The sequence below is a fragment of the Crocodylus siamensis genome, chromosome 5 (genome assembly GCF_052110815.1).
Source record: "Crocodylus siamensis isolate JL-2025a chromosome 5, ASM5211081v1, whole genome shotgun sequence".
NCBI classification, from domain to species: Eukaryota; Metazoa; Chordata; order Crocodylia; family Crocodylidae; genus Crocodylus; species Crocodylus siamensis.
This window is the reverse complement of record NC_143399.1, coordinates 162,411,229-162,433,120: the sequence shown is the minus strand read 5'-3', so window position 1 is coordinate 162,433,120 and position 21,892 is coordinate 162,411,229. Positions and strand designations below refer to the sequence as shown.

The window sequence follows — 21,892 nt, the reverse complement described above, 5'->3', positions numbered from 1 at the left end:
TTCTCCTACAAAGGGTTTTGTGTTTCTGCTGTAACACCCAGTGATGTCACTACTGTGTAAAGTAGTGCAGGGAATTGAATGCTTACACTGCATAGGCAGTAGATGTTTCCAATTGCAAGAAATACAGAACAATGAAAAGCTTGGCATGCATCATGATTACTGGTCAAGCCATGCCTTACCTCTTTCTGTCCTTTGGATAACTTCCATTGCTTCCTGCATCTTACTGTGGCCTGAACTCTATGGTCCAAGATTTTTTTTAGACTGAATTTCTCAACCATGTTAAAGCAACAGGACCACTAAGATTGGTACCAGGAAATTCTCTAAAACCATGTTGCCTCATTTTTTGACACTTGGGGTGCACTCTTTTCTGGCTTAAAAATGGTGGCACACTTTACTCTTACACCTCAAATGTTATATATGTTAGACTAATGCAGTGGTGCCCAACCTTTTTGCCCTGCATGCCAGATAAGCGGTATTGGGTCGGTCCACAGGGCAGTACCAGTTTATAGGCTCAATCCCATGCCCAGGTCTGCCCAATTGGAGCCCAGTCCCAATCCCGCTGCATGGGGCTAGCATGCCCAGGACCTGATTCCACTGTATGGGGCTTGGAAATTTGATGGTAGGCGAGTGGTGACAGTGTTAATTGTCATCACTGCCCCCCCACTGTCAAACTTCCATGAGGAGCCCTGTGGGCTGGATCACGTGGCTCTGTGGGCCAGATCTGATACAGATAAAGTATCTTTCTACTGCTCTTGTGATATAATCTTTGGGAATCACTACTCTAGAATCTTGCAAACCCTGCTGATTAGCACATCAGAACCAGTTTATTTAAACCAAACAATTTCTTATTCCTTCACCCAGGGACACAGCAACTGGCTTCATAAACAAAGAGTCCTATGTACATACTACCTTTTAATTTTCCTATACACCCCACCCCCCCATACACACACCTATAATTTTCTTTGGAAGTGTTTTTAAAATGCACAGCTAGCACCTATCTTTGACTGGGAAGTGATGACCCCACCTGCAGCATGGTCTCTCTGTCTTGATCAGTGTGGGCATCACCCCAGTATATTAATAACCCTCTTTCCCAACACTTTGATTTCTAGATGGTATCTTTCAGGTTTGGCCTGGATGCTTGATCTAGGAAGACTATACCTCACCAGACTAATATGATCCAAGCAGGTAGGATCGCCCCACTTAACAGATTTCCTATTGGCTTGCAAAGGATTTCTTTTATACCTTATCTGAGCATATCCTTGCCACTGTTTCTTTTTTTTATTGGTTTCTGTCTTACACCCTCCTTTTATTTACCTCTATGCATTCAAGCAGGATAATATCATAAAGATATTATAAGGAGCATGGGATATTTATTCCAGTTTTCACAACATGAAATATACCGATGAGTTTTCAAAACTAATTATGTATTAATGTCAATTCCACACAGAACACTTTAGGTTCAATAAGGAGGTTTTTTTTTTAATGTATCATTATTTTTAAAAATAATTTATAAATAATATATTTCAGTTAATCTTTTTTTTCTGGGATTATTTGAGCACAATTCTATAAAATCTGTGTCTGAAAGAATCTGTCACAGAAAACGTCTGATCTGGTACAAAGTTGCTATGATTGCAACTATTACAACCCCGGAGGCAACTGAGAGTCAGCATGTGAACCAGAAACTACAGAAAGCCTATTACTGAAATATGTAGAGCAATCAGTTTCTACTTCCAAGAGTGCCCTTAATACTTTAAAGATAGAGGTATGGCTTCTCTGAATCACACAGAAACTGCATCAGTTTTGATGTAAGAGTACATTCCATAAAAGTAGTAAGAGATGCCAGAGGAGGAAGCAGCACTGACATGAAAACTGAAAGAAGAAGAAAGAAGCGAAGAAGAAACAGTGCGGCAGGAGAAGAATGAAGCAGAGACTGGAGAAGGGTAGCGATGAGGGAAATACAGGAAGGAAAGATGATACATGAGATAGGAGGGAGAAATGATGAGAATGAATGAATGTAAGGATAAAAAAGAAGGAACAGGCTGCCCAAAATCATGTGTATGATTAGAAAGGGAGAAGAAAAAGGGAATGCAGACTGTAAATAGGCAAGAGGAAAATATGAATTGAAGACAGGGGGTTGGGAGAAAGGGAAGAGGAGGAAAAAAGAAGCAACAAAAAAAGAAAAGGATACCATTTGGGGTACCATTTCTCCTTTCCACAGATTAATATGACAATAAATATAGAAATGTTTCAATCTAAGCTGCATGTGTATCAAGGTGTTTTCTAAAGTGCTTTGTAAATAAACCAATAAGCAAGAGAGTACTGGTGAACAATATGCTCACGATATAGGGTACGTGAAGATATTACATTTTGACTGATGTAACTAGAGTATGGTTGATCTAAGGGCCTTGTGACATGTTAACTTTGGGTGGTTCCTGGAGCTTTAACCTCTGGATTGTTCACATGTTAACACCTTCAAGTGTCTTAAAGCACTTATTATGAGGAACAAAGTTATGCCACTCCAGGGAAGGATTATTTCATGATCATATGCAATGCATGCCTCCTGAGGCTGGGGGGGCGCATGGTGACTGCCTGAAGGCAGCAATGCAAGTGTTGGCAGTGAGGGCTGGGCAAGCGGGGACAGTCTGCAGGCAGCTGTGGTGGTATCTGTGGCAGGGGAGGGGGCACCAGCGCTCCACCTGCCCCCCCTGCCTGTCACCTAAGCTGAGAGCACTCACTCTCATGGGGGGCACCAGCACTCTCAAGGGGTGGACATGCACCCCTGTGCACTCCCTACACATCGCCTATGTTCATGATCCACATATCCCAGTTCCTGTTCCATTGAGCTGTGGCCACTCCACACAGATGTGCCCCTCAAGTTGAAGGTATGACCACAAGCTAGCACTAAGCTAGCTCACAGCGTAACATGTAACAAGGCCTTAAGTGCTAAACTCTACAGATGTTCAGGGACACTGAATAAAGCAAAAAAATGGCTGGCCTGATCCAAGTTAGCTCACCTGAGGTGGTAAACTAAGTTAGACTGGGAATGGGTTAAGTCTGATCTACTGAACAACTGCACACATTCAGAGAGCAGTCCTGGGGCTAGGAAACCCAGCAGCTCATCCCAGCTCTGGGGCTGTGCTCTTCCTACCCCTCTGACCCTGACTAGTCTATTTTTAGCCACCCCATTCCCAGATAGATAACTTCCCTACAGAAACCCCACCAAAGACCTACTGGCCCCACCCCTGCAGAGCCATTACTCCACTTCTGATCCTGCCCATACCTACCCCTATGTCAGGTTATTTAGATCAAGCTTCCAGTGTGGCCCATGGCACCAGCAAATATGAGCATCAATCACTCCTGATTTACAATCATGTGGCTTAAAGCAAGACACATGATCAGAGATCAGGTGTGGTGAACATCTTCACATAACCCATAAATTCTGGAATTTTGTGGTCTCACTTTCAAGGTGCCTTTGCTTTCAGTTACCTTGCAAAAGCATGCGGGAGAGAAAAGAATTCTGCATCAAATTTATGGGTATATAAGAGCAGAAATGTGTTTTTACATGGAAGATTCAGGTTACTTTACAGGAACACATTGGTGATATTTGAGTTCCTCTTGACTTATGAATGCAGCAGTTTCTCTAAATTATCAGCCAGAATTAGTCACAATTAGAGGGAAACAGTAAGTGGAAAGTTTCCTTTAAATATTGATAAGCAATAAAAACACTACAGTGCACACTGCTGCCTCTCCTTAATCTACCAGTTAAGTAATTGTTATATATCACAATGAGATAGTGACTATGCATATATGAGAGAGACCTTCACTGGTGTACCTATTTATGATACACAGAACTGTGTCCATGAGTCAGCTATTCACCTAATACAAATCACTTCAAGAGGCAAAAGTCATATATGGGAGCAAATTGCAAGGCTACAAATGAGCAAAATTTTCCCGTGGAACCAAAGCTGGAGAAGGATAACAGAACTTTAATAGACTTTTTCCTGCATTTCAGATTGTAAAATTTACCCAGCCATGCAGCCTCCTAAGATCAGAAGTTCAGACTCCCATATTTCACTGTTATCTTTGTCAGAAACAACTGGATATAAATACAGCAAGCCATGTCATTCCAAAACTGCAAGATAAATATTTATGGGGTGGAAAATTAAACAGGTCAACGGAATGAAATGCCACTCCCAGGGCATCCCTAATGGCAATGAAATTGTTAATGCCTTTCAATAAAAATAGGAAGCTGAGTTTACCAGCACCAAAGAAGATGACTTCTAAGCACCTACTTTCCAGGACACACACTGCACCACCCCTTCACCACTGAGATAATTTTCCTACATATTACCAGCTAAACTCAGCCAACCTCAATATCTAATGGAAAGGATATGAAAAAACAAATCATCACACATGCACACATCAACTTTTCTTTAACCTGCCTGTGGAGTAAATGCTTACAGAGTTAAAAACTCATACAACATCTTTCACATATAGTTTGATACAATCTCATCCTATTTTGTTCTATCAGGGCTTTCAAAAAAAATGACACACAACAGAAAAAGAACAGATTCAGAATAGCAATGAAGAAATGCATTGCCACTCTCTAAGTCCCAAAAGTAAAACCCACACTTACAACATAGCTAAGCAAAACAATAAATAGGAGATATGGACTAGACTGCAACTCAGATCACACTATCTCCAGATGTCTAAAAAAACCCAAGCTATAGCTACACTGACACAGATATAATTTTAATACATTGTACACCACCAAGATATGTGCTGGGGAGGAAAAAGCAGAGCTATCATGTGTACTGCTAAAGTTTTAAAATCCAAAGGGTATAGTTCACCAAGGCCGTGTCTACATGAGATGCTGATTGCACTACTGTGTAGTAATGCTGCATGGCAAAAACCAGGATGCAATACTACTGTGCAGTAGTATTAGGCTACTGCGTGTTGTGTCCGAGGACCAGTGTACCCTTGACCTGCGAGCCTGGGTCAGCACGACTGGCTGGACGCAGGTGGGGTAGGTAATCAGGCAGGTGGGTGAGCGGGAGGAGTCAGGAAGTTTAACGCGTCTTGGTTATACAGAAAGTTTATTTTTTCATACACTACAGGAGATTGCAGCGTAGGGAGAAAGTTGTGGTTGCGCGGTGTAGAAAGAGAAGTTGAGCTATTCAGTTCAGCAGGCAGATGTTTTCACTGCACAGATTACAAACTGTGTGGTACAGATTTTAAGCAAAGCATACAGGTAACTTTGATCTGAAGATTTTCGTGAGCTCTTGGCAAGAATGAAAGAGCTGGCAGAACAGATACACCTGAAAACTTTTGCCGTAGGTGGGGAAAGGTCAGCGACTGGCCAAATCGCTGACTATGTCTCCTGGGCGTGCATGGAGGTCTCTGCAGAAGGCGGAAATCTTTCCAAAGTTATAGTTTACCGGGTAGCCTATTACAACACGCCAGGCTTGAATAATTATAGGACTGCCAATCATGACTGTGAACAGACTTTGTGTGTTCTTAGGTTTCATGCGAGATAGACTGCTCATGTGTTTTACATTCAAGCTGGGGGTGGGGGAGGGGTTTGGATATGGAACTATAATGACAAAATATGTCAAAATATGCCTTTTGACCTTTTTGCCACCGGCATCTGAAACCAAAGATTTTTCTTTGACACTGTGGAATAGCACTACAAAAAAGGCATTTGTTGGCACTACTGTGCAGTTACTCGGGTATACAAGTTCTAAATGAACATGCAGTAACTTGAGTGACTCTGCAGTAGCACTGACAAAATACCTTTTGATGAATGCCTGCACAGTAGCACCAATGTCATCTTCATATACAAGTACTAAATGGCTGCGCAGTCAGCTTCTCACATAGACACAACGCACAAGTGTTGGAATCATTCTGCTTATACAAAGAACTAAGAACTTGGCCTGCCTTCGGTAACCTTACCACTGATAAAATTTGCTTCCGTGCCGAAACTTTTACCATATGTATTAAAACACATAGAAGGGTTTCCTGAGATCTATCTTCAAGTTTTTTAAAAATGTATAAAATAAATTGATGTACTACAACATATTTCTAGTGGGCAGGTACCCAGGTAAGTCACACAAACATGCCCCCACCCACAAACACCTTGCAACTCTTTGAGCGGTATAGAAAAAAATTAATTAATTACACAGCTGCAACCTTGGTAATGATAATAGGCAACCTTGTCACTATCCTCAGAAGAGAGGCCAAGGTGTGAATGGACACAGAAACTGACTTACTCTTTAACCTCTAAAATCAATCAAAATTGAATCATATGGGCCAGAAGGCAGCAGTAGAAAACTTGTACTACCATCGCAGAGAGTAATGTGATGCTGGTAATACAGAAATATAAGGCACCTTATTGCTGCCTTATTAAATAATCATGTGTGCCTACCATTCATTACAAGACTTAGCAACCAAGGTGATTCTGCTGAATCCACAGCTGATGATCTGTGCTCATGCTGCAGTAGGGACTAGGGCCGATTCTCACAACTACGGGTAAACTTCAGTTGTTTATTTGTTTGGACCTCACTACCATGATTCATGCCTTTGGAACAGGGTACTTGTAATTCGATCTCCATGAGCTGTTCCTACTGCCACGTACTAAGAGACAAACTTGTAGAAGGCATTAAAATGCTAATTACGCAATGCATCTCACCACAGGCAAATGATTCCAGCCCTCCAAGTACTGGACTGGCTGCCTAATGTTCCTCATGAATTTTAAGGTGGGATTAAGCTATAAAAACCTGAGTGGCTTGAGTCCTACCCAGCTCAGATACTGCCATACCTATGAACTAGAAAAATACTCAAGCTGGATTCCTTTCAATCTGAGAGGCAACCCCAAATCCAGAATTTGAGGATAAGTTCTTATTCATGGATCTAAAGAGCTCATTTAAAAACCTATCTTTTCCACAAGCTTTCAGGGAGGAAGGAAAATACCTGAAGGATCATACTTACGGTAGATTTTGGAATTGTTATTTTCTGATGTTCTGGATGCATTTTTGTTGGTACAAGCAAGAATATGCTTGCATAAACTAAATTTTTTAGTGTCTTGGATATTTTTTCTATTACTGTGTAAGCCTAAGTAAATAATGATGAAACTGAAAGTTTTTTAAGAAAGAATTTTAAAATATGTACATACCCTTTTTGGCTTGTTGGTCATCACAGCTTTCGTGAGTACATGGTCCCCAGGCTGACCAAGCGGACACCTCACATTCTATTGGGCAAGGAATATGACACAACTGGGTGGTGCTGGGTACAGCTCCTGTACATAGTTTCCGATCCACTGGTCTGGATGCTGTATAAGATCAAGGCAAAAATATTTCTTATAATTGCATAAAGCTCTGCTTGCTGTATGTTGACATCCACTCTGGTTAGTCAGAGAATCTGTCACATCATTTTAATCTGATTAAGTGCTAGTACAACTACCACTTTAAACAATCTAGTGAACAACAAATATCATTGTATCCTCTAGGACCTAGAGGAAACCTTTAATTTAATTAATAGATTATCTTACTACAGTGAGTCTTCACATAGTCCTCCATGTAAATCAATATCCTACTGTCTTAGCGAAAGCATCATGATTGAAAAAATTGAACTAACAGAAATGTAAATTTCTATTTGCTGTATACAGTGAGAGCTTTCCTAACTAGGCATTTGAAAATGTAACACTTTCAAATTGCAAATCAAAATGGTGCCACTGAAATGTACTAATGACAGACAGTAGAGTCTTTGTTTTCCTAAAACTGTAAAGTCCTTCCAGGCACTGAAAACAACATCCCCTATAAAAGCTGTGCATTGGCAGTCGCACAATTTATACATTACATGTATAGCTATGTAATTTTAATCCACAGATATAATTACTTTAATATATTACCTTCAGTAATTTGAAACCAGACTACATTAAAGGTATTTTTACAGGCATGTACCTCTGCTATCTGAGGACCAGGCAAAGCCCATTCCAGAGCAAAATCACTCTGCTTCTCCTACCAGGAGACATTCCTATGCTCCATGTCCTAAATTTTGTCATCCCAGGACTTATGTGTAATTGGGCATACTCCTTAACAAGTAAGATGTATGCTTACGCCACCAAAAAAAATGACTTACTTTAATATAAGAGAGATTATAATCCTTTTTACCACATCTTTAAACATAATTTGGTTACTTGCAAAATACACGAAACCAATCAAAATATAGTAAAATATCAATCACCTGTATCAGCTTGCTGTTTCTCTGTTCAATTGTTTAAGAGAAAAAAAGGGAGGGTGTATGTTCCCAGTTAAAATTCGAGTAGTGTACCTGGGGGGGGGGGGGGATATAGGAAGGGTGCTAATTTAGATGGGTACAAGAATGGCGGCGCCTGGGGAGCCTGTGCCATGGCATCAACACCCACACTGTAGAAGCAGTTTAAGCAGGCTGTGCATGGGAAGGTAAAACTCACTCAATCCCACATCTCACTCAGTTCCCAAGGTGCTAAATTCCTATTTATGCCTCTGGAAAATGCTATAACTTCACACTTGCAAGCTGTGGAACTTTAAACTAAACATGTGGCATGACCACACTCCAGGGCTGTCAGGAGCCTGATGCCAACAATCACCTGGTTGTTAGCCTTGGGCCCCAGGGTAACCCTGTGTCTCCAGTTGGGCCCAGGGCTGCTCTGGTCCTGCACTCCCAGCACGGGCAGTTAGGTGTGAGTGATTAAAAGTTCATGGTGGGTGGAACCAAGGGATCCCCCTTCCCCTTCTAGGAAATTTAAACCGCTTAGCCCAGCAGCCCAGCCAGTCTGCCAGTAGTTGTACGATTGGGATCTGTCCATGATCCCCATAATTTCATGTCCTGCCATGTACATTTGGCATGGCAGGATGTGTGATTATTGGGATCATGGATAAGTAACCATCATATGACTATTTTAATAGCTACCAGGGAGTTTACGCTGCAAATAATCTCACTGATCACAAATATTTTTGGAATAGAGAAGAACTTTGAGGGAAAAAGAGCGACAGAACAACTCTCTTAAGAGTCAGTGACAGAGTAATAAAAATGGAGTTTGGGAAATAAGTTGAATGAAATGGTTAAAGAAATAGAATCACTTATTCCTGTGTATGCGTGTTGCATTTGCTTGCATGTCCTTGACTCTGGCCTTTCAGGATTTACCATATAGTTCATTGGGCTGGGCACCAGCAGAGTCAACAGTGTTTCAAGCCCTGGTGACCCCACAGCTCAGCACTACTCAACATGTTTGTGTACTCCAGATACCCCCCCATAAAAGATCTATGTCCTAATTATCCTCCCACTCAAGACTGGAACTGGGTGCTCTTGTCATAACTCCTGGAAGCTTCATCATATGCAGATGAGGCATAGGACAACATGATCTACCTTCACAGCATGGAGTGCTGGGCCGCACTAATCATATGTGGTAGACAGAGAGGGGATGAGAGAGGGGTTCTGGGTGAACCATCTGGGGCCCAGTCTGATGATGTTTGACAGACTTTCAAGGCTGGTGAAGAAATGGGAATAATTGGAAATGGGAGGAAAGCCACAGGTCAGCTTGAAGAGGAAGTCAAAAGTTATACAATGTAGTGGCCCACCATAACTTGAAAAAGAGTCAGCACTGAAAGGGACTACTCAATGGGCCCTGCCGTATACTTTATCCAGATGGGTTGTACTAACTCATCAACATCTCAAATGTAGTAACTCTAGCACCAAGAAAAAGGTGCCAGGGTTAGCTCTGCCCTCCTGGTGCCAGTCTGGTGGCAGTTCTCTGCAGAAGGAATACCTTCATGGTTTTTTTAACAGACACACACACACACACACACAGAGTTCCTATCAGCATGTTTGTCCAAAATGGGCCATGTACTTCACAGTCATGCTCAGTGTTGGTTGTATTTAATAGACTTCCATTGCTGAACTGGTTTCCATTGGTTGGTTTTTATTACTGAATACAAAAGCCTTTAGCAGCAGTTCAAAACTAGACAGCATATTTACTGTAGTGTCTTTGTATGCATAAAATGAGAGGGTTTTCCCCATGCTGACTGGGTGTAAAACCTTGTCTTGTGTTTGAGTAAATATAGCGAGTATTCATTTGTGCCTTTGAGATGCAAACCTGCTTCAGGGGCCTTAGAGTCCCAGCAGGAGCAAAAGAAACACTCTAAAGAAATCTTCCCATTGTTTAAAGGTGCATAATGACAAAGCATCAACTGTTACACTCATCCATAAGACCATGCAATAGATCCCAGTCCATTATATTACTATTCCTCTTCATTGGTACTTTGACCTATCATGCACTACTATTGCATTTGGGAATGAAGAAAATGTTCCTGAGCATCTGCAAAAGTCATCATAAAGCAGACTAAGGTAGGTGGGTTACAACCAGACATACTCTAACCCACACTAAAGACTTTAGTTTCTCATCTATTAATAATATCAAGAACATTTTTTCATACAAGTCTACTTACTTATAGACAATATCTGCCACTTCCAATATTCATATATAAGGCTTCAAAAGCAAAACGTATATGGGCTACATACATAGTACAAATAATTCTCTCATATTACAACAACATTTTAAAGTATCTTATTATCCCTAAGTGTAATACACAGTCTAAAGTTCTTAAAAACATCTGTGTCTGTTACCAGCTCAATCCTTTCGCTCTCAAACTACTTAACTAAAATAATGCAATGGTAGGAGAGAACAGTTCTTTGCCAGGTTATCTGAATTGTGTGTCATACTAGATTATTCAGAATTATACCTTTTAGCTGATTGGAAAACAAGAAAACTTATCCCTAGTCTGGATCTCCTCTTAGTATCTCACTCCCATAAATCTCAATTGATTTTCTCCAGCTTTACCACAGTGTAAATGAGCTCAGCATCTGCCTTTTATTGTTTGGCTCAACATGATTTGAGAGAGAAAGCTGCTGAGTTCAAAAATTCATATTTAAAGAGGTTTTTTTTCCTGCTCATTGCTGGTTTTTCAGACTTTTTTCCTGTGGTTTTGCTTTGGGGATGAGAATAGTGCCTTTGTTTTATGGCAGCTGTGTTGAGAACAGGTTACAAACTACTTAATGTTGCAGACATCAATTTAATACTTAGTTATTTTGCTCAAATTTGAGGTGTATTTTGATAATAAGCTTTTCCCCCATCTGCTAACACAAAAAGTTAGCTTCAGATTTGGAATGGCTTCCAGATTCAGTCGAGAAAATCTAAAAATGAAAGATGTAATCTTCCCCTGCTATTGCATTCTGTTGCTGTACAACTTTTTCTTACTTTGCTTTAAAACATCTAGAACTTGCCTTCTGCCCCAAAAGCAGGAAAAGGAATCAAACGTGAGGACCTGAGTTTTTATGGATTCCTATTTCACTGGGCTAAGTGAAAAAAATTGCTGCTGTGTTACCAGCAGCAATTACCTGGAAAATAATTATCTATCCTTCCAGGTAGTAACAAGAAGCAGCCATTCCAGAGTTCCAGCCTGGTTATACAGACTGCTGGAGAACTTCATACAACAAGGCAGCAACCTAGGAGCAGGAGGATCTGAAGAGAAGCCACACTTTGTATTTTTCTAATGATTTTTAATTTCACTTCTCTTGCTATATTCATGGAAAAATCTGTAATGTCTTCTCCTCTGCTGGGTAATCACAGCTACCAAAGTGGCCAAGAAAGGGTCACAGCCTGAAGGGTACGGAAGATGAAGTGATTCATTGCATTTTCTGAGGCAATTTTGCCAATCTGATAAGGACAATTTGCTCTTGTCTGCTTCAAGCAAAAGTAAATTCAGTTCCTCATTTTTCTGTGGCCATTTGTTGCACAATTTCAAAACAGCAAAGAAATCACCTTTAGAGATTGTTTAAAAGGCCATATTAACAAGAGTGGTGAAAGATAATATGATTTTCCTACCCAGTTTTCCTTTTATGATTTTCTTCCGTACTCCCAATGCTGAGTGTTACAGCCAAAGTGTAATGCTAGTTTTTCAGCATCAGAGCCTGAATTTACTTACAAACCTGTATAACTCCATGCATAGGATAATCTCTTTGAGATCAATTGGGAAGACATATATTCTTTCTTGATCAGGGTCACCATCTGCTGTAACAGAAAACCATTTTTCCAGGGATTTCCAAACACTGTACAAATGTTAAAGAACCTGCTTCACAGGATGATTGTGAAATCAAGTTCACAGTTATAACATTTGTACAGATGGGCAAAAAGAGGTTGATTTCTTTGACTTATGTCATACAATTCAGTGGCAGGGATTATAGGAATCCTATAGACTACAGGAATCTTAATTTTGAGTATCCCACTTTAACTGCTGCATCCAGCACTTCATAATTCCTTCTCAAATATTTACTGGGTGTTTGGTTGTAACCGTATTGGTGTAAAGACATGGGCAGGCAAGGTTCATTGGGTAGATGTGATATCTTTATTAGACCAACTGAGTAGATGGAAAGAAGTTCTTAGCAAGCTTTTGGGTGCAGTCGCCCTTCATCAGGCATAGAGAGGTTCTGCTGGTCTGAGACTCCAAGGAATGAGAGAAGCTAGAAGTGTGGAGGGTTGTCAGACCAGCAGAGCCTCCCTATGCCTGATGAAGGGAGACTGCACCCAAAAGCTTGCTAAGAACTTCTTTCCATCTACTCAGTTGGTCTAATAAAGATATCACATCTACCCAATGAATCTTGCCTTGTCAAATCTTTGTAATTTCTGAAGATAGCTAATTGTAATTTCAAGATAATTCATTTCTGAGCCTGCCTTGGAATTCTGATTCAGATCAGTATCCTAAACTCAGCTTTTTATCTGAATCTAATATGAACTACGAAAGTCTTTTAAAACTGCAAAAAATCTGAAGTAGAAAGGGCCACTGGAAATATGAGAAGAAAGAAATTCCTAGCACTTTCGGACCAGAAGGTTCAAAGGATTATGGATGGCGGTGGTTCTTACTCTATCAAAGTTGATCAATCCAGCATATTAATTTGTATTTCAAGCCTGTCACTTGATATACTCATGTCTTTATTTATTTATTCATGGTATGTGTGAGAGTCCATTGGGTTGAAATGAGATAAACTATTTGAGAGAGTTATCCTTTTAATTTACATACAGCCAACATAATTCCCCCAAAAGGGACAGTGCCTCCTTGCACATTTTTGAATGAAACATTAGGTACAAGACCTTAATACCTACCTGTTATTTCAAAAGTGATTGATAGAAGTGGAGCAGCACTAGACTTCGACGTGCTCTGAGACTGACTTTCTGAAATAACAGGGAAACACCACCATGAGTATGTGAGAACGGAGGTTTCCAGAACAGCCTTATTGAATTAAAACTAGATGTTATGAACTAAAGAGCTACATAGTAAACAAAGGCTTGCCCACTGCTAAACTTTGTAGCTTTTTCCCCCCACCTTTCCTTCCTGAATCATTCCCAGGTCTTAAATCTCATCATTTTAAGAGGCATTGTTTCTAAGAGTTGCAGTTCTCCTTCCACTGGCTTAAAAAAATAAAAGCAACTTCAAAAAAAAAAATATTCTCCTTCTACAGAAATGTCCCCAGAACTTGTAAAACCCACTTCACCCCTAGTTTGAGATCTTGAAAAAGTATCTCATGTTTATGCATCCAAAGACTAGTTATAGTTACATTTTAATCAGCTTTCTTCAGGGTATAAAGATTACCTCCTGATGGGTTCTGCATATTCCTGTTACATTCTGATAAGGCAGATTTCATGCCAGCCTAAGCCAGCAAGACTTTACAGGCTACAAACTCCTGCTAATCATTTTGAACAGGAAGTGATTCCAGATTTTACTGTTGATCACCCTTAGATGATCAACACCCTTACTCTTTACTTCGAAGGCAGAGCATCTAAACTCTGTCCCACTGAGGTGATTTGACAAGAGCCCTGGAGCTACAGCATATTTTCATTAAATGAAGCAGCTTGAAGGCTCCCTCCTTCTGGCACATAGAGGGACAGTCCATAGGATGCCAAAGTCTAAGCAAAACTACTCCAGCAACAGTATTAAAATGGATGCTAAAACCCTCCACAGGCTGCACGTCTATATTAGGCATGAAAGTTACCTTGTCCTATGCTACAGTACTTTGTTGGATGTAGTTAAGTCACCTCTGTTCTAAATATTTAATGTGTATGCCATTCCCACGTTAAGGATGTCCCTTTTTCTGGACTATGTGGCTGTATTTCTTCATAGCAATGTAAATTTGCATAACCCAGATTCAGAATACAATGTTTAAAAATAATGTTAGAATAATGAACTAAATGCATTTAGCATAACTTATCTTGAAGGTTTTATGAATTATTAGTTGATAGACCTTCAGTATAAATTTACTTTAAATAATGCAAAATACTGCATATTAATATAAATTTATTCACTCAAGTTATGTTCTTCAAAAAAAATATAATTATATCACAGAAGCTATTGACATTTATTTTATGTTAACTATCTATATTTAACTAAGTCTTTGTCAGACTCAAATCACCACAGCAACTGGTAATTTTTATTATCCACATTAGACAGATTGTAAATTGCAGTAATAAGAACCAGGTATTGAACCCAATCTCACAAGCCTTTACTCAATGTACATTAGCTAGATCATAATATCTTCCTTTATCCTAAGAACAATTTTGAAACTCTCATTAATGTGTGTATCCTTGTTATACTGGGAAAATAACTTCCAAAGTTTTCCTCTCTTCACTTGAGGAAATTTAGGGGACACAACAGTGAGAAACTTTTTGGTTTCAGTTTGCAGAAGTTTTCTTCACTTTAACTTTGTTTCCTATTTCAATTTTTAGAAATACAATGCCATACAAATGTCAGGTAATAGGTCTGCACAACAATCTAGAATACAGTACTTTTCTGAGTCTCTACAGCAACTTCCTTTCTATACATTTCCATATTGCTTTTAAAGCTATATTTTTGTCTACAGTGCATGGGGGAGGGCGAGGGGGGATCTACAGATGCATGGAAAATTTAAGTGATTTTTACAAGGTAACACAGGAAACCTACAGAAAAACTGGGACTACAGCCCAGGATTCCCAGCTCTCAGTTATTTGTATCTCTTTCTTATCTTAAGCATATCCTTCAGTGAGGATAAAAACATTTTTCAAGAAATCTTATAATTTTAGTAAGGAACTGACATTTGAAGAATGGGGCACCGAATCCTTTTACAATTCAATATTTCCATTTCAATTAGATTTTTAAACCACAGATCACAGTAACCTATAATGAAATAAGGCACTTGTGACAGATAACAATGGAGGTCAGAAAGTTCTGGCATGCTGAAGTGTTCACTTGTCATAGTAATTCAGTTGTAAATGAATCAAATTTACCTTCTTTTTCCTTAAGGGTATTTAAATAGGAGAGGAGATTTTCATTAGCTTGCACACAGTACACTTCACGGGTCTGAATCCCACCTCCACACAGAGCTGTCTGATTTCCTCGTCTTTTGTCCTGTTGGCTAAGTAGAGGGTCAACACGGCATTCAGTCCATTCTGTAGTTCTCCAGCCATACCTGAAGCAAAGTAATTGAACCTTTAATTAAGTTCTTAAAAGAGTTAAAAACTTGCTATGCAATATTTGTTTGCAAGAGAAAGCAACATATCTTCACTCATCTTCTAAAAGTAGTGGACCCCCCGCCAAATCTAGGATGCACAGCTATGCATTCAGTTTGGTATTCTGTGCAGATTGAACTATTTTTCCAACATGATACATTCTTGCATCACATCTTTAAAAGTCCTCCTAAAAATAACCTTTTCAAAAGCAAAGTACCATACTTTCTTGCATAAAACATGCCCCAGAATATAATACACATCTTGTTTTTGAAAGACAGAAAGAAGAAAAAAAGTTTTTTTTTCAGAGTTATGGCTGTGACAGAGCCCAATTTTCAGCTGACTCACCCTCCTTTTCCTGTTTAAGTTAACAAGAACAGCTAGCAGACAACAAAATCATCCTAAGAAAGATTATCTTGATTAGTGGAACATCGAGAACATTAAAAAGAACAGATGATTATTAACACTTGTAGAATGAAGAACAATGGGCTTTTAAGTCAACTGACTCCCTCAACTGCCTGAACTGTAATGTTGTTGCACTGCAGAGTAATAATCAAAGCAGAGTACTTCTACCCTGGACATAAAATCAGCTTCCCTACTCAAAACACGTACCCCAATTTTGCGGAGCTGATTTTTTGGGGGAAAGTATATGTTGCACATGAGAAAATATTGTACTTTGCTTTTGTAAAGGTTACTTTTAGGTTTACTTTTCAATAAGTGACACGTATTATAGGCTTAATTATTTTACTAGAGGGAAGGGGAAAAAAAAGTCCATAGGAAGAAATGAAATTTGATATACAAATAAGCTAACCTTTGGGCTTGTGACTCATAGCTTTATTTAGAATTAGGCAGCTAGAATAGAGCACTGTAAAACAAAATCACGTAAGTATCAACAGTGAGAAACATGAGACAAAGAAAAAAAAGGAAAAGCCTCCAATTCCCCTTTGATAAGAAGTATAGTTTCTCTTGCATATCAAGGCAAAACTATAATTGTATGTTTTTTCATTAAATATTTCAGTGAGTTTTTAAATGCCTTTCCTGCAGCACTTGAGCTTCCCTGCTGGGTACTGATGAATGATGAGAAAATGTGAATTCTCTAATCAATGAGTGCACAGGAAAAAAGATCTGTGACTCCAAGTTAAAGCCCAATCAGGCTTATGAAGTGACATAAATGACACAGGATTCTCTGCTCAATAACAAATTTAAGGAGATATCAAGGGAACCATTTCCCAATGCTGCTGAAGATAGAAGATGATGATATTTCTCCTCTTCAGGGAAAATGATGTTCCACAATCAAACACAGAGCCACAAAATTTGTATCATCAAATGCCATTTCCCCAACACTTCTTTTTAATCAGATAGAGGAAAGGAACTTCTCAATTAGATGATGATGATTAAAGCAAGCTCCTGAATTTAAAGTGCCATTCCTCCTAGACTCTAAACAGGGTTAATTTATTTACTACTTTTTGAGTCTTTTCTCCTGTTTATTTAGGGCCTATATCTGCATTTGTTGAAGAAGCCTAATTCCCAATGAAATCAAAATGGAATTTTGGCTTTTCATGGAATACACATCCACTCTTTACTTCCTGCAACACCTTGTATGTGCTTATGTATCCAAGACGTCAAACACCAATAAGGTAGGGGGGGAAAAAATCACCAATTAAATAATCAATAAAACTAATATAACATATCCTTAAAGCTGGTCCAAAGGAATGCACCTAAGTGTGTCTGTATGTATACTCTCCTTTAAAAAAATACCATTTACCCACTTAGAAATTATTTCTCTCTATTCACACTAAAAAAGAAACTTCATTATAACTGTGTCTACATACAAATGCCACTTTTTAGTGATCATAGTATACACATATATGTAAAAACAAATGTCCTCATAATATCAAAACAGTCATTATGAATGTAGTCACCCATTCAAAGTAAACTGTTCATTTCATTAGGATTGAAAGAGCAGGAGTGAATTAACACTTACGTAACACATGGTGCCACACCATCTCCTTGAGAAACACATTGCTCAGTTTCTTCTAGTTCTGGGCATTCACCTTCACTGCCAATAGGAAACTGCTTAATTGTCCGTGTTCTCGTACGCTTTCCTTTTGGGGATGTCATATCAAAACAGGTTTTGGAACATGGGCTCCACTCTGACCACTCTGACACCTGGCAGTCCTTAGTGATCACACAGGACTGGAAAGTAATTGGCAACTTCTCTTGTTGGCAAAACCTGTAAGAAAGCATTAAGATTTTCAGCACATGTATTCACAAGCACTTATGAACAGGATAATCACTGCATCATACACTACCCTGAATGCACCTAATAAATAATTATTTCTGCATGCAGCTTGTTATGACTTATGCTGCAAGTTCTTCCTATCACCTTACTCAGACGAAACTATATTTGACTTAATTGGTTAAGTAAGAGTTGGCTAAGAGCTGCTTTATACGGCCAATTACATAATACCACAAATAAAAACAGCAGCTATTGTTTAAGGAGGTACTGGATCATATCTTAATTATATATTTTCAGTTACAGATGAGAACTGATGTAAAAGAGAAAATAGCATATGCTATAAGGGAAAATGCATCGGGTTTTTTTAGTTCTATGTTTATTTGGTTAGTTTTTCTTGGGGGGAAAAAAGAATGCAAGTGTGTTATCAACAACAGAGAAGCTCACAACGTGTCATGAAGATTACTGAATAGTCAAGGAGCACCTCCTCATTTTGAGATGATAATTTGCTATAAAATATTACAAATACATTAAATCCTTTCCCAATATTACTTTTCCATTTAAGTAATTGGTGTATTTCCACAGAAATGTTACATGATCTGTAAGGTCATAAAAAGGGAAGTGGTAATGGCCCCTGGAGATACTCTTCCTATAATACTGTAACCCACACCATGACATGGAATAACTGTACACTTACATTTCTTTCCCTTTGAAGTCCATTTTTCCATTCCAAATGTAACTGGCTTCACGCATTAGATAAACTTTTAATAAGACATATGTACCTAAGTGCCTATACATTTTTAAAAATGTACAAGTTAAATAGGGTTTTTTTGCTTTTTTGCTTTTCAGGTTGATTTACAATAAGAAAAAATATACAGTAAAAATAAGTTAAACAGCTCAGAAGATTAATTCTTCAACTGAAGTTACAATATATACATATATAAACATGTATATCATGTTAATTTTAGTATACACAGCTGCATTTTGAGATAGTTATAACTAGTTTACCTACCACTGCATATAGCTCAATCAAACACTATCAAGTCATTGGATGACACTAAGATGTGGGGAGAAGTGGGCATGCTAGAAGAGAGGGACAGGCTACAAACAGAACTGGACAGGTTACAGAGGTGGGTGGATGAGACTAGGATGGGTTTCAATACTGACAAGTGCAAGGTGCTGCACCTGGGGAGGAAGAACCAGCAGCATACCTACAGGCTGGGGAACTCCCTTCTTGTCAGTACAGGGGCGGAAAAGGATCTTGGAGTCACTGTTGATTCCAAGATGAACATGGACCGCCAATATGGGGAAGCAGTCAAAGGCTAACTGCAACTTGTCATGCATCCATAGATGTATCACAAGCAGGTCCAAGGAGGTGATCCTCCTCCTCTGTGCGACATTGGTCAGGCCACAGTCGGAGTACTGCATCCAGTTCTGGGCACCGCACTTCAAGGGGGGGGATGTGGACAGCATGCAGAGGGTCCAGAGGAGGGCCACTCATATGGTCAGGGGGCAGCAGGGCAGGCCCTACAAGGAGAGGCTTCAAGACCTGAACTTGTTCAGCCTCCACAAGAGCAGGCTGAGAGGGGATCTGGTAGCCATCTATAAACTTGCCAAGGGAGACCAGCAGGCAAAGGGAGAGTCCCTGTTCCCCCTGAGCACTACCAGCCATAAGTTGACTGAGACTAGATTCAGGCTAGATATCAGGAGGCACTACTTCACAGTCAGGGGGGCTAGGAGCTGGAACCAACTTCCAAGGGAAGTGGTGCTCACTTCTACCCTGGGGATCTTCAAAAGGTAAGTTTAGATTAGATAATCACCTAGCCAGGGTCGTTTGACCCCAGCATCCTTTCCTGCCCATAGCAGGGGGGTCGGACTTGATGATCTGCTTAGGTCCCTTCGAACCTTACCAACTATGAAACTATGATATAAGTCAACTCTTAAATCATTGCTGGTTGTATTATCTCATTTGACAGTTATTTTAGGGGTGAAACACACGCACATGCGCACACACACACATACCCCCTCTTTCTTCAGTCCAAAAACCAAACTAGTAGGGAATTAGAAAAAAACTGTTCATAAATATTACATTATTTTACAATCATTCCATATAGTTTTTATGCACCTTCAAAGAATTTCTTACTGTAAATCCTATTTTTATAACATCAGGAGCATATATATTAATTCTGAACCTTCTAATGAATGTGAACAAGAACTGTGTTCCATGTGAATTCTTTTATGTACAGTGTTCATGAATCCTTTTTGATGGAACGTGCCGATACCATTATCTTTCTGAGTCATCTACTGATCTGAATGGTACTTGTAAATGATATGAGAACAGAAACTATATACATAAGGAATAAATGTATCTATAAATCACATTTTTACCCATACTGTAAGAAAAAATAATTTACTCCAAGTAATATTTGTGTCTCAGCCTTACATGGAACGAAAGGTATGGAAATTTTGGTGGGAATCAATAGCAAGATATGACCTATTAAAATGACAGAGCCAAATAAAGACAACACTGACAATATGTGTTGTACCCTCTTGGCAGCAGATGAGTCGAAAGGTGATTTCAAATCACTTTTACTTCCTTATTGGTTTGGGATTCTGTGAGATCTGGCATAAATTAGAACAGCGAAGACTCTTTCTTCATTCTCCTGCTCCTATAGTACCTGGGAGTAGTGTAGGCTTTGATATGCCCTATGAGGCTGCCATCTTGTCCATGGCCTACTTGTACACAGGGTTTATGCATAGTACTATTTATAGTAGTCCTATATAGCACTTAAGGCTGCGAAAATCTACGCTATCTGGATGTTGGCCTTCTACAGCTCTCATATCCTTTGCAATGTTGCAGTAGCATTACAGGTGATGTAATCAGGGCCAGAAACCATGAATTTACCATTTCAAGCAGGACAGTAACTGATTTATATATGAAAACAAGAAAAATGATTCTAGTCAGCAGACTTTGCCACTGGATGAGCATCACTTTTATAGTGCAATTCAGCTTTGACATCTAGTACTAAAACAGCACAAATTGTTATCTGTGAAACCCCATACTTAATAAGAACAAGAAAGAAAGAAAGAAAGAAATACAATGGATTATTGCGCAATGTTTTTAAGACTACAACTGATATAAACACAGGCTGAAAATTAGAACTGAATAAAATTTAGAATTTCCATCCCATGGGAAATTCCAGCATTTCAACTTTTGTTCCAAACTGGAACAAAACATTTAGACATGCCCAAAATTGAACAAATTCATTTCACTTTGTTGAAATGACCTGAAACATCAGTTTGAATTTCCCATTATGACACACTAGCTCATGAAACTGGTTCAATAACTGGATGTCCATATTCTTTTCTATAGGATAGGCTATCTTTTCTATGATCCATCAAGAGTCATACAACTTCTTGGAGGCACCATGGCACTAGGTCAGAAGTAAATCTGCACTGTGGGATAGACGTAGTTTTCTGCAGATCTTGCTAATAAGGAAGAAAAGTCCTGAATCAGAATTCTTCTCAGACAAGGTGCTGATAGAGATTCCAGTTTAATATTTTATTAACCCAAGCATTTTAGGTTAGTTCAACAACATGAATTAGTGTGATCATTCATGAAAATGATTCTGATTTAAATACAAGTAGACCCAATACTATGTATTTCATTTCTTTCTGAAAGAAAATTTTAAAAAGCAACAGTTAAATTTTCCACCAGAAAATTTAAATTTTACTGAAGCTGCATTTTCAGTTCTGTATAAAATAAAACACTAAGACTTATTTCACAGGAAGTTCTGAATCCACTGAAGAACATCTTTGTCCATTTGCACAAGATCCCATGGGTAAGTCAACTATGTCTCATGGTTCATTATATGAAAAAGCTGCTGATAGAGCTAACAAAATTAGAATGCCATTTTAACCTTATCCATTACTAGATCAACCAAGATCAATACAAATACAATTATTTTCAGATCTGGGCTTGACCCTCCGTGACTGAAGGGTGAAAGCAGAACTAAAGATGGTTCACCCACTATTCTATCAAGTTACCATTCCCATTATTTATTATTACATTACTATTCTCAGGAAAC

At 39.0% G+C, this 21,892-nt stretch overlaps 1 protein-coding gene across 1 annotated transcript in view; it reads right to left on the bottom strand.

Annotated features, from left to right (window-relative positions):
- The window catches only part of THSD7A (thrombospondin type 1 domain containing 7A), a 528,740-nt gene that overhangs the window by 165,769 nt on the left and 341,079 nt on the right, over positions 1-21,892 (bottom strand). Inside the window, exons 6-9 of the mRNA XM_090046913.1 lie at positions 17,553-17,801; positions 15,350-15,531; positions 13,196-13,264; positions 7,172-7,327 (exon numbers count right to left, since the gene is read on the bottom strand). Coding sequence (XP_089903039.1) covers positions 7,172-7,327; positions 13,196-13,264; positions 15,350-15,531; positions 17,553-17,801 — 656 coding nt within the window. The remainder of the gene's footprint in view (positions 1-7,171; positions 7,328-13,195; positions 13,265-15,349; positions 15,532-17,552; positions 17,802-21,892) is intronic.